Here is an 11,185-nt window from a genome sequence, read left to right as displayed (position 1 = left end):
AGAAAATAGAGGATACGCATTATCATTCCGAGAATCAAGTCATAATTAACCGGTAACCTACTACCTACTAGGTAGGTACGTAGGCCGTGGTATCCTTCCCTTGCTCTCACATCGGCAATGAACGGTATCATAACAAAACTTCATGGAAAGACTGAGACATGAATACCTACCTATCTAGGTACGGTAGCTGTAATGTAATGAAGGTATTGTATGTAATGCATCCACCAGATCTAACATAGACATCCACATCCACAGACAGGAATATCCAACAGTATCAAGGGGGCGTCAAGAAGTACGGCTACCGTGTATCTGTTGGTATTCATTCAATTCTAACCAGTCGCTGACAAGGCATAACCCATTATCGTAGAGACCACTCACATGGATCCGAGATTTTAGCGCGAGAGTCACTTTATTAAATGTTTGGTGATCTCCAAAAAAATTTGGGAGGGAATCCTAAAATTCTAAATTCCAAAATCGAAAATCTAAACCCCCACCACAACAACACAACTTTATCCAACGTCAACTTTCCAAATAAAGAAATCTTTCTTTCCCTCCCGACAAATCCTTACGCTTTCCATTTTTCTTCCCATTTCGTGCAATAATTATCTTCCATCCTCGACTCTGTAGGAATTAAGGCGCATTGAATGCGCCTCGCGCCCAAGTTTATAACTTCTTCCTTAATATTCGACGTTCCGATCCCTCGTATCCTTTGAAACCCTTCGAGTCTTCCCACCCACATTCCACCATCATGTCTGTTCTTCCAGCAGACGCACATGCAGAGCTGGCACAGTTGCTGTCTGCTCTACAGTCGACCGACAACAATGTCCGTACGCAGGCTGAAGAGCACTTGAACAACAACTGGGTAGCCACCAAACCTGAAATGTTGTTGATGGGCTTGGTTGAGCAAATATATGGTTCCAACGACGCAACAGTAAGCTTTATCACTTGTCCTCAATATCCAACTTGAAGATTTGTGTCCCTAATTTCAATCATCTCATAGACTCGATCCTTCGCTGCAGTCATCTTCCGTCGTATAGCATCCAAGTCTCGCAAGACAGATGAGAACAACTCGATCGAATTATTTCTCGCCATTCCAAAGCAAGAAGCATATATTATCCGCCAAAAGCTCATAGAGGCATTAGGCCTGGAGAAGTCGAATCCAGTAAGAAATAAGATTGGAGATGCGGTCGCTGAAATAGCTAGAGAATATTCTGATAATGGTATGCTACTTGGGCGCAGGAAATGTTGTAGGAAGCCAATCTAACGTTTCATAGGTGAACAATGGCCAGAAATCTTGGGTGTTCTCTCTACTCTAAGTTCTTCACAACTAGCCGGACAGAGAGAAATAGCATTTAGAATATTTTCTACGACTCCTGGCATAATCGAAAAGCAACATGAAGATACAGTATTAACAGCTTTTAAGAATGGTTTCCAGGATACCGAAACAGTAGTGAGTTCTCTTGACTGCTGACATATAGGACAATCACTAATAACGCAACAAGGTCCGCTTGGCAGCTATGGAAGCATTTACATCATTTTTCTCTAGTCTCGGCAAGAAGTCACAATTAAAATATTATGGCCTTATTCCAGAAGTCCTTTCGATCCTACCACCTCTAAAGGAAAGTCTAGACTCGGATAGTCTCAGTACAGCACTTGTTTCACTCATGACCCTCGCAGAGGTTGCCCCAAAGATGTTTAGACCATTATTTCACAATCTAGTCACATTCTGTATTCAAACAATTCAGGAGAAAGAATTGAGCGATGTGGTTCGCCAAAATGCCCTCGAGCTCATGGCAACATTTGCCGATTATGCTCCAGCTATGGTGAAGAAAGATTCGAGCTTTGTAACAGATATGATTACTCAATGTCTGAGTCTCATGACTGATATTGGCGAGGATGACGATGATGCAGCCGAATGGAATGCTTCAGATGATGTACGAATATCCCCACTCGCTTTGTCAAATCACTAACTGACTTGAACAGATGGATCCGGAGGAGAGTGACCTGAATCACGTTGCTGGTGAACAATGTATGGATCGATTGGCAAACAAGCTCGGAGGATCAATTATCTTGGCGCCTACCTTCAATTGGCTTCCCAGAATGATGCTTTCCGAAGCATGGAGAGATAGACATGCTGCATTAATGGCCATCTCTGCGATTTCAGAAGGCTGCAGAGATTTGATGGTTGGAGAACTGAACAAAGTTCTAGAGCTTGTTGTTCCTGCTTTGAGCGATCAGCATCCGCGTGTGCGTTGGGCCGGTTGCAATGCTCTGGGACAAATGAGTACAGACTTTGCAGGAACCATGCAGGAGACCTATCACGAAATTGTAGTACGCAGCATTATCCCGGTTCTCAAGAGTCCAGAGCCACGTGTCCAAGCTCACGCAGCAGCTGCTCTCGTCAATTTCTGTGAAGAGGCTGAAAAGACGACCCTTGAGCCATACCTCGATGACTTGTTGAGTAACTTATTCCAACTACTTCAAAGTCCAAAGAGATATGTTCAAGAACAGGCTCTCTCTACAATCGCAACTATTGCCGACTCCGCAGAGGCCGCCTTTACTAAATACTACGATACCTTGATGCCTATCCTCTTCAACGTTTTGAAGGCAGAATCAACCAAGGAGCTTCGTTTGCTACGCGCAAAAGCAATGGAATGCGCTACTCTAATTGCTTTGGCAGTTGGAAGAGAGCGATTAGGCAACGACGCAATAGACTTGGTCAAATTGTTGGCCACTGTTCAGCAAGGCATTGTGGATTCGGATGATCCACAAGCCCAATATCTCATGCACTGCTGGGGACGTATGTGTAGGGTTATGGGAACCGACTTCCTCGCATATCTTGAATATGTCATGCCTCCTCTTTTGGAGTTGGCAAGTGCTAAAGCAGATATTCAACTTCTTGATGATGAAGATGAAGTTGAGGCCGTACAGGCACAAGAGGGCTGGGAGCTTGTTCCACTCAAGGGCAAAGTCATCGGCATCAAAACTAGCACTCTTGATGACAAGCACATGGCAATCGAGCTCTTGGTGGTCTACGCTCAGGTCTTGGAGGCCCATTTTGCTCCCTACGTGCAGGGTGTTATGGCCAACATTGCCTTGCCAGGTCTCGCATTCTTCTTCCACGATCCCGTTCGGGTCGTCTCGGCGAAGTGTGTACCGCAATTGCTCAATTCCTATAAGAAAGCATACGGTCCCGAGTCCTCTCAACTACGGGACCTTTGGGGAGCAACAATCCCTAAGGTTCTCGAGGTTCTGAGTGCCGAACCAGCTATCGATACACTTGCTGAGATGTATCAATGCTTCTACGAGTCGGTGGAAGTGATGGGCAAGAATTGTCTCCCTAGACAACAAATGGATCTATTCATGGATTCTGCTATTTCTGCCCTAGAAGATTACAAAGAACGCGTCAAGGCTAGGGCGGAGGAACGAGCTGATGCCAACCGAGAAGAAGGTGATGAAGATTCCGATGAAACACTTTACGCTATTGAAGACGACCAAACTCTGCTTTCCGACATGAACAAGGCATTCCACTGTATTTTCAAGAACCACGGTCCCGCTTTCTTGGAATCGTGGCAGAAACTCCTCACAACATATTCCGCTTTTCTTTCAAGCGAGGATCCCACACAAAGACAATGGGGATTGTGTATCATTGATGATGTTCTCGAATTCTGTGGTGCAGAGAGCGCTAGATATATGGAACCCCTTATCAAGGGTCCCTTGATTGCTGGATGCCAAGATCCTGCTCCCGCCAATCGTCAAGCCGCTACCTACGGTATTGGTGTCGCGGCCCACAGAGGAGGTGCACCCTGGACCGAGTTTGTAGGCAACACAATTCAGCTCTTGTTTGATGCGACGCAAATTCCCACCGCTAGAGGCGAAGATGATGTTTACGCGACAGAAAATGCATGTGCTGCCATTGCTAAGATATTACATTATAATGCATCTGGTGTTGCGAATCAACAAGCAGTCGTCACAGCATGGATCGATACTTTACCCATTGTCAACGATGAAGAGGCTGCTCCATATGCATACCTTTTCCTTGTCCAGCTCATTGAACAGTAAGTTTATGTATCCAAAGTTTGATTTATACATGACTAACACATCTAGACAAAACCCCGCCGTTACTTCTCAACCAGCCAAGGTCTTTGTTTTCGTTGCTCAAGCTCTTGAAGGCCAGACAATACAAGGCCAGACTGCAAACAGAGTTGTTGAAGCTACCAAAACCCTCCTCGCTGCCGCAAGTTTAAACCCCGCTCAACTTTTGACGCAACTTGCCCCCGATACACAAGCAGCTGTTAACGCATGGTTTGCTTGATCTTTCACTTTGCCTTGGGATTGGTTCGATTTGCATGGGTGGTGGAGAGTATGAGATGAAGTTTTGATGATAGAATGATACCATATGAGCACGTATATTTTCCGGGTTACCTTTGGGATGGTTAGGCTAAGGTGGTGGTTGGAATTTGGCTAGTCATCAATATTACTTGACGAGTTCAATGGGTATATGGAATGACATGGCGATCAACCGGGAGCCACTGCAAGCTACATTTTTTTCTTTCTATTTTTGAGGAGGAAAGTGATAATGGTTTGTTCAGATCACCTCATGTTTTAAATAGCTTAGGAAAGCCTCGGATGCAGATGGACCAAAAATCGGGAAGTGGGAGAGAAAGAAGAGAGAACAGAGGATCTCTATTATGATGGGATTTCGACCCAGCAAGAACAGGGTCAATTCAAAATTACAGATAGGCGAATGAAAAAAAAATATACTTATAAAATCCCTGAGAAAATTCGTGATACTTTTTAAATCAGGGGCCACAATGGTCACCCAAAAAGGGTTGGGGTCCCTACATGATAGTGGCTTGCATATGGTGACGCAATGCCGTGGTGCCCGATACTGGGCTTTCGGTATCTTTGAACTGGGATTATGTGGTGCCGAGAATTTTGGAGGGGGAAGAGGGGGGAGGGAATTGGATGATTTCTTGCATTGGTTTGGCGGGGAGGGAGACTAGGGGGAAGGAGGGGATGCGTGGTGGGTGGTGAGTGGGTGAGTGGGTAGATCGGTGTGCGAGGGATGGAATGTAGAAGAGAGAGATGGAGAGATAGCGGTGGGTGTATTTGGTTATGTAGATGGATTTTAGAGTGACGAAGAGGATAGTGAAGGGATTTGTGTAGGAGGAAAGAGAGAGGGATTGAATATTTTGGTGTTGGGTATGTATGTATCAGCAATTAGGTAGGTACTGAGGGATGATAATAATAATAATGATAACTCGACCACACATCCAATCAGGATATTTGATCATTACCGCGAGTACTGGTAAATGATGTTTTGTTCTTATTTTTTGTTTTTGTTTTTATTTTATTTTTTACTCGTATTTTTTGTTTTGTAATCTTTTATACCTATGTAGTGATATATCTGTTGATCTCTATATTGATTGGGAAGGAGAGTTGATGATTACTTGAGAAGTTATATGGATGATTAATTTTGACTCGGGGTTTTCTTCTAATTATATGCGTAGGTAGAGATGGGATGAGGTTAGCATGGATAGGTAGATCAATAACCTACCTAGATTCTTAGATACCTAAGGCATAAAGTATATTTGAAGCGAAATTCATCCAGTTGTATGGAAGGAGAAGTGTCCGCAGACGGGACGGGAGATATTTTCTTCGAGGATTAAGTGCATCATCTGCTTAGATCTTCAGATTCGAAATGGGAAGGGTGAAGAGATTGATAGATTGTGAGGTTGTATAGGTAGGTAGATAGATAAATCTTATTCGAGGATCTTATTTGAGAATATAAGAAATGAGAAATACATATGGATGGATACCTATATATTAATGCTTGAGTCAAGGCAATAAATATTAACGTGGTTTAACAGTGGCTCGGCCATATCAGTGGGTCGGCCACTTTAAAATACATATAAAATCAGCCTTTTTCAATATTCATATTTTAATTATCAATCATTATTTTTGAAAAAGAAAAGAATATTAAATAATAATAAAAAATCAGTTATTCAAAGTAATAATTTTTTTTTCAAATAATTCTTTTCGATTTCAAAAAAAATCAAAATTGTCATGATTTTCGTTACAAAAAAGCTTTTTTTTATAATAACTATTTTAAAAATTCTAATTTATTGAAACTAATTAGATTTTTATAATCTATATATAATCAAATATTTAATATTAGATTTTTAGAAAATTATATCAATAAATAAAGAAAGTGCACGGTTGTGCACAGACGTATTTTGTATGTAAAAATGGTGGCCGACTTACTGATATGGCCGAGCCACTGTTAAACCACGTTATATATAATATATATGTGTGATTACGAGATTACCAAAATACTTCACTCCCAATGAAAGCATTATGTAATCAATCTTCAAATCACAACTACCCATCTCCCTAGTAAATTTGCCTTTCGGTTCTTGCATCACCACACAAAAGGTTGCTTCATTGACATTGATCGTCCTGATCTAACTATATAGTACTTACTAACACTACTACTGAACAAGCTTTGTTTCCCCTTTACAAACAACATCAATTGATATCAGAAATATATTGATTTTATTGATTTGTATGATATTCACTTACCTCAGATCGAATCCCCACCAGCATCTGGGAAGACTGCCAGTTATCCATCCATATTACAATATCGATCCAAATCCCACGCATTTCAATCATCGGTACTTTCGAAACCGATATCCACTTCCGACGTAAAGCCCCCCGCAGATTTTCGGAACGAAAGACAATCAAATTGTACAAAGTACACAAGCTCTACAAAACATTGCAAGAATCTTCCGACCGAGAGTGTGTCTTTTGAAATCTTCTGCGAAGGACGGGTGAATTCTGCGACTCGATATTATCATCACGCACAGCGACTCGACACTCTGCGACCTAGAAAGAATTATGGCATACGACAAAGCGCATACTTGATTGAGAAAAAACCTGATAGGCCTACGACCAATATAAATATACACAATCGTCGAGTTTCCTCTTGAGATTCTTTGATTGGTGGAGTGTTCGTGAACTCGATCAAGTGTAGAGAAGATTTCACGGCAGGCCGAACGAATATTCGACGTTCACGTAAAGTTTCATTCCTCCTCAACACTCGAGTGTCATTACCGTGCACTCGATTTCGATACAGCCACCAGCAATTCCGACGCAGATGTCGACGTTATCATGAGTAATTTCTTTAATATGCCAATGACCCAAGAGGACCTGCAGCGGCAGGTTGCTCAAAGGAGGGCACATTCTAGGTCTCTGAGTATACCGCAACCTCAACCGCAGCAGCAACAACAGCGACCTTCCGCACAATCTAACGGAAGTTCCATGAGCATGAACCATAACATGAGTGGCGGGAATAGCTTGGATGAAATCATCATGCAGAATAACAACGAATTACAACGGCGGCAGAGTTACTCACAAGACTTTTCGCAAGATCACGATCGCAGATCTTCCATGCTAGAATTTGGCAATAGTGATGTCGGTCTGAACGATTTTCAATTTGCCACCCCAACATCTTCTTCCGAGAATCCAATGCTACGTCGACAATCCTTGGGTGAAATGAACATGAACGACCTTTATGGCGGTGGGATGGAGTCTGGAATGGGTATAATGCCTCAAATGCAGCAACTTGGTTATTCCGACTCTGTGCGACCAAATTTGATGGATACTACTATGGGATATGGATCTTTCTCGGGAGATATGATGCCTGGCATGATGAGTTATGCTTCCATAGGTATGGATGGTATGTCTCAAGATTCGCCGATGGGCATGTACTCGAATGATAATTATTCACCTACGGTATATGGGAATGATCCTATGGATTCGATGGACTCGAATATATTTATGGGAGGTCAAGACCGTGGGAGGATAAGAACGATGGCCGATGAGAATAACGAAGAGATATCATCGAGGTCCGTTATCATGGGCCCCACAGCATCGGAGTCGCTCTTGAGAGCTCGAGAGGGTATGATAATGAGACCCTTGGAAGATGAGAATAATGAAGCAATGTCTTCGAGATTCGATGTCATGGGCCAATCACCAAGCGCTATGAGCATGCCTCAAACCTTAATCAATTACAACTCCCCGTCCACTTCAAATGCACCTCCGAATCTTTTAACACGAATATCTAGCACGGCTATGATCTCCACATCTGCATCAACCCCCACAGCTCTCACCGCTCCCGACACCTCCCCATCGGGACAAGGAATTACGGATATATACTCCAGCACTGGGTTTGATATGCTTGGAGCATTGATACGAGTGGCAAAAAGACCAAATAAAGTTATTAACATAGGCGCCGTCGATTTATCATGTGCATTTGTCGTCTGCGATTTACGAGAGACGGATTGCCCTATAATATATGTATCTGATGTTTTTGAGAACCTCACCGGGTATTCAAGACATGAGGTATTAGGACGAAATTGTCGATTTCTTCAATCACCAGATGGCAAAATCCAAGCTGGTGAACGTAGGACGGCCACGGAAAATGATAAGGTCTATGAACTCAAGAAAGCCGTAGACAATCGAACGGAAACTCAGCAAGCCATTATCAACTATCGAAGAGGGGGTCAGCCATTCATGAATCTTTTGACGATGATTCCTATCCCTGCAAGTGATGACGACCCTACACTTTCTCTGGTCGTCGGTTTTCAGGTTGATGTGGTTGCGAACCCAACTAGTATCGATGGCGTGAGTGGTGGGATTTACACCATGAATTATAAACAAGGTACATTACCACGATATCAATGGCAGCCACCTCAGCAAAATGTTCGTCTAATTGATGCCGGACAAACAATAAGTCGAGATGATGTTAGCGCAGCACTAGCTTCATACGACAATGGTAGCGATCCGGAAGCCACCAAGAGAATGTTTGATAAAGTGCTTTTGGAAAATAGCGATGATGTTATTCATGTTCTTTCTCTGAAAGGTTTATTCATGTATCTTTCGCCGTCATGTTGTCAAGTCTTGGAATATGATGCATCTGAGCTGGTCGGAACTGCTCTATCCTCCATCTGTCATCCTAGTGATATAGTCCCTGTGACTCGAGAGTTGAAGGAAACATCACAAGGGAGTGCTGTCAATGTTGTATTCCGCATTCGTCGAAAAAATAGTGGCTACACATGGTTCGAGAGCCATGGTTCTCTTTGTGCAGAGCAAGGCAAAGGTCGAAAATGCATAGTAATGGTTGGCCGGATAAGACCAGTGTACGCATTGGCTAGAAGCGACTTGATGCGAATGGACGGTCTTAGTGATCAACAAATGTATTCGAAATTGTCAACTTCGGGCATGTTTCTATACGTTGCAACAAATGTTCGGTCCCTCCTAGATCGTACACCAGATGATCTTGTTGGTACAAGCATTCAAGCATTGATGCGTGCTGATTCTAAGGTTGCATTTGGTCGAGCCTTAGAAAAGGCAAGAACGGGAAAGATTGTCAAATACTCACATGAGCTTTTCAACAAGCGTGGTCTTGTCATACAAACCGAGACAGTACTATATCCTGGAGATGCATCGGAGGGCCGTAAACCTACCTTTCTTGTCGCCCAGACTCGATTGGTTAATAAAGCATCTCGAAATGTTGCTTCGGCCACAGGAGCTAATGGTACTACTATTCCTGGCGGTAAAACAATGATCATGAGTCCCATGACTAGAACAGATACACAAAGTTCCGATGGAATATCATCAAACAATCAATTAGCTCGTCCTCAAGCTAGCCCATTCCCTGAACCTATGACACCGGGAGCTTCTGGTACTACAACTATACCTATCACACAACCAGGTGGATCCGGGCTTCCAATTGGTTCTCAAGATGAAGCTTTAGCTTCTAGGGATAACATTTTCGAAGAATTGAAGACGACACGCGCTACAAGTTGGCAATATGAACTTCGACAAATGGAAAAGGAAAATCGATCACTCGCCGAAGAGGTAGCATCATTAGTAAATGCCAGAAAGAAGCGAAAACGAAGAAAATTACCTGGTAACGTGCAACGAGATTGTGCCAATTGCCATACGAAGAATACCCCGGAATGGAGGAGGGGACCGAGTGGGAATCGAGACTTGTGTAATAGTTGTGGATTGAGATGGGCGAAACAGGTGAGTGATGACGGTTCTGACACCGCACCAATAGCTGGTCAAGCTGTTGATCATTCATCATCCTCCACATCTTGAAGTTGAGTTTGTTGAAAGAAAACCCCGCTTCAATTCACGGTTCTTCTATATTCATCTCTGGATCAAAATCGAAAAGTTCTCAGTGGATAACTTCAATATCAAGGGCGGGTCAAGGTGCCATTTCGCTATTATCCGCGAGAAAAATATTCAAGCACATAGCTGCTTTACGCCCTCTTTGCTCTATCATTGTTCTTAGTTTGTTATCTCATCCACCCCATCGCATTACTTATACGGCACACGGCACTAATCTCATATCTTCTAAACGTTCAGCAAGGTCGCATATCCTCGCGTAGTTCTAAACGCAGTAAAGATGGTGATGCGTCAAGCAAACATTCCAATTCGCCGAGCCATTCCAGCCCATTACATAATGAAATTCCGCAAAACTCAGATTCACTAAATCCAAATTTAAATATCAATCCTGGAAAGTTGGCCGATGCTGCGGTTCCGAGACCATCGAAGTTTTTGAAAAAAGATTCGGATAATAGTGTAAGGACTGCAAGTTCTGGAAGTCCGGGAACGGGAGCTGATGAAACGGGCAAAATTGGAAAGGGAAATATTGGACTTGGGGGAATTAGTAATGGTGGTGTCAGGGGAAGTGGAACGGCAGTTCCGGCATCTCTTGGAGGACGAACAACAATGGAGAGTCAACCTGTTCATGCGCGAAGTTTGGGGTTTAATGAGGGTGGTGTTAGTGGAATTACTAATATTGAGGAGGGGAGAGAAAGTGAAAGGAGTGGGGGAACGAGTGGGACGAGTGGAACGAATGGAATGAGTTGGAAGGGGAAGGGTTGTGTCGCGAGGGAGGGGTTTACTGGTGGTAAAAGAGAGACAAACCGAGGAGAGGAGAGAGCGGGAGGAAGAATGACGACGAATATAAACGAATTTTCGATAATGCGACGAATCATAACGAGCATTTCAAGGATGGTTAATTGGCAAAATTCTTCTAGGTTGTTTTGCTAGCTGGATTTGGAGGGACTGATTACATTATTGGATTGGCTTTGCCTTGGAGTTTCAGTGG

General features: G+C 43.2%; 2 protein-coding genes across 2 annotated transcripts; both read left to right on the top strand.

Moving 5' to 3' along the window:
* Positions 1–452: 452 nt before the first annotated feature.
* On the top strand, positions 453–4,767 carry EAF02_011188 (uncharacterized protein). Its single transcript, XM_038907234.1, has 6 exons — positions 453–931; positions 1,001–1,220; positions 1,275–1,450; positions 1,503–1,934; positions 1,984–4,058; positions 4,108–4,767. Exons 1-6 carry the CDS (start codon positions 749–751, stop codon positions 4,313–4,315), a joined length of 3,294 nt encoding a protein of 1,097 aa, XP_038752978.1. The 5' UTR covers positions 453–748; the 3' UTR covers positions 4,316–4,767.
* A 1,676-nt stretch (positions 4,768–6,443) lies between these two features.
* Positions 6,444–11,127, top strand: EAF02_011187 (uncharacterized protein; the record flags this gene model as incomplete). Its single annotated transcript, XM_038907233.1, has 2 exons — positions 6,444–10,092; positions 10,438–11,127. The coding sequence occupies exons 1-2, from the start codon at positions 7,174–7,176 to the stop codon at positions 11,125–11,127; spliced, it is 3,609 nt and encodes a 1,202-aa protein (XP_038752977.1). The 5' UTR covers positions 6,444–7,173.
* Between the last annotated feature and the right edge of the window lie 58 nt (positions 11,128–11,185).

Source organism: Botrytis sinoallii (assembly GCF_014898435.1).
Source record: "Botrytis sinoallii strain Bc 23 chromosome Unknown BSIN_030, whole genome shotgun sequence".
Taxonomy (NCBI): Eukaryota; Fungi; Ascomycota; class Leotiomycetes; order Helotiales; family Sclerotiniaceae; genus Botrytis; species Botrytis sinoallii.
The sequence above is the reverse complement of the archived record's forward strand: the minus strand, read 5'-3'. Positions and strand labels throughout refer to the sequence as shown.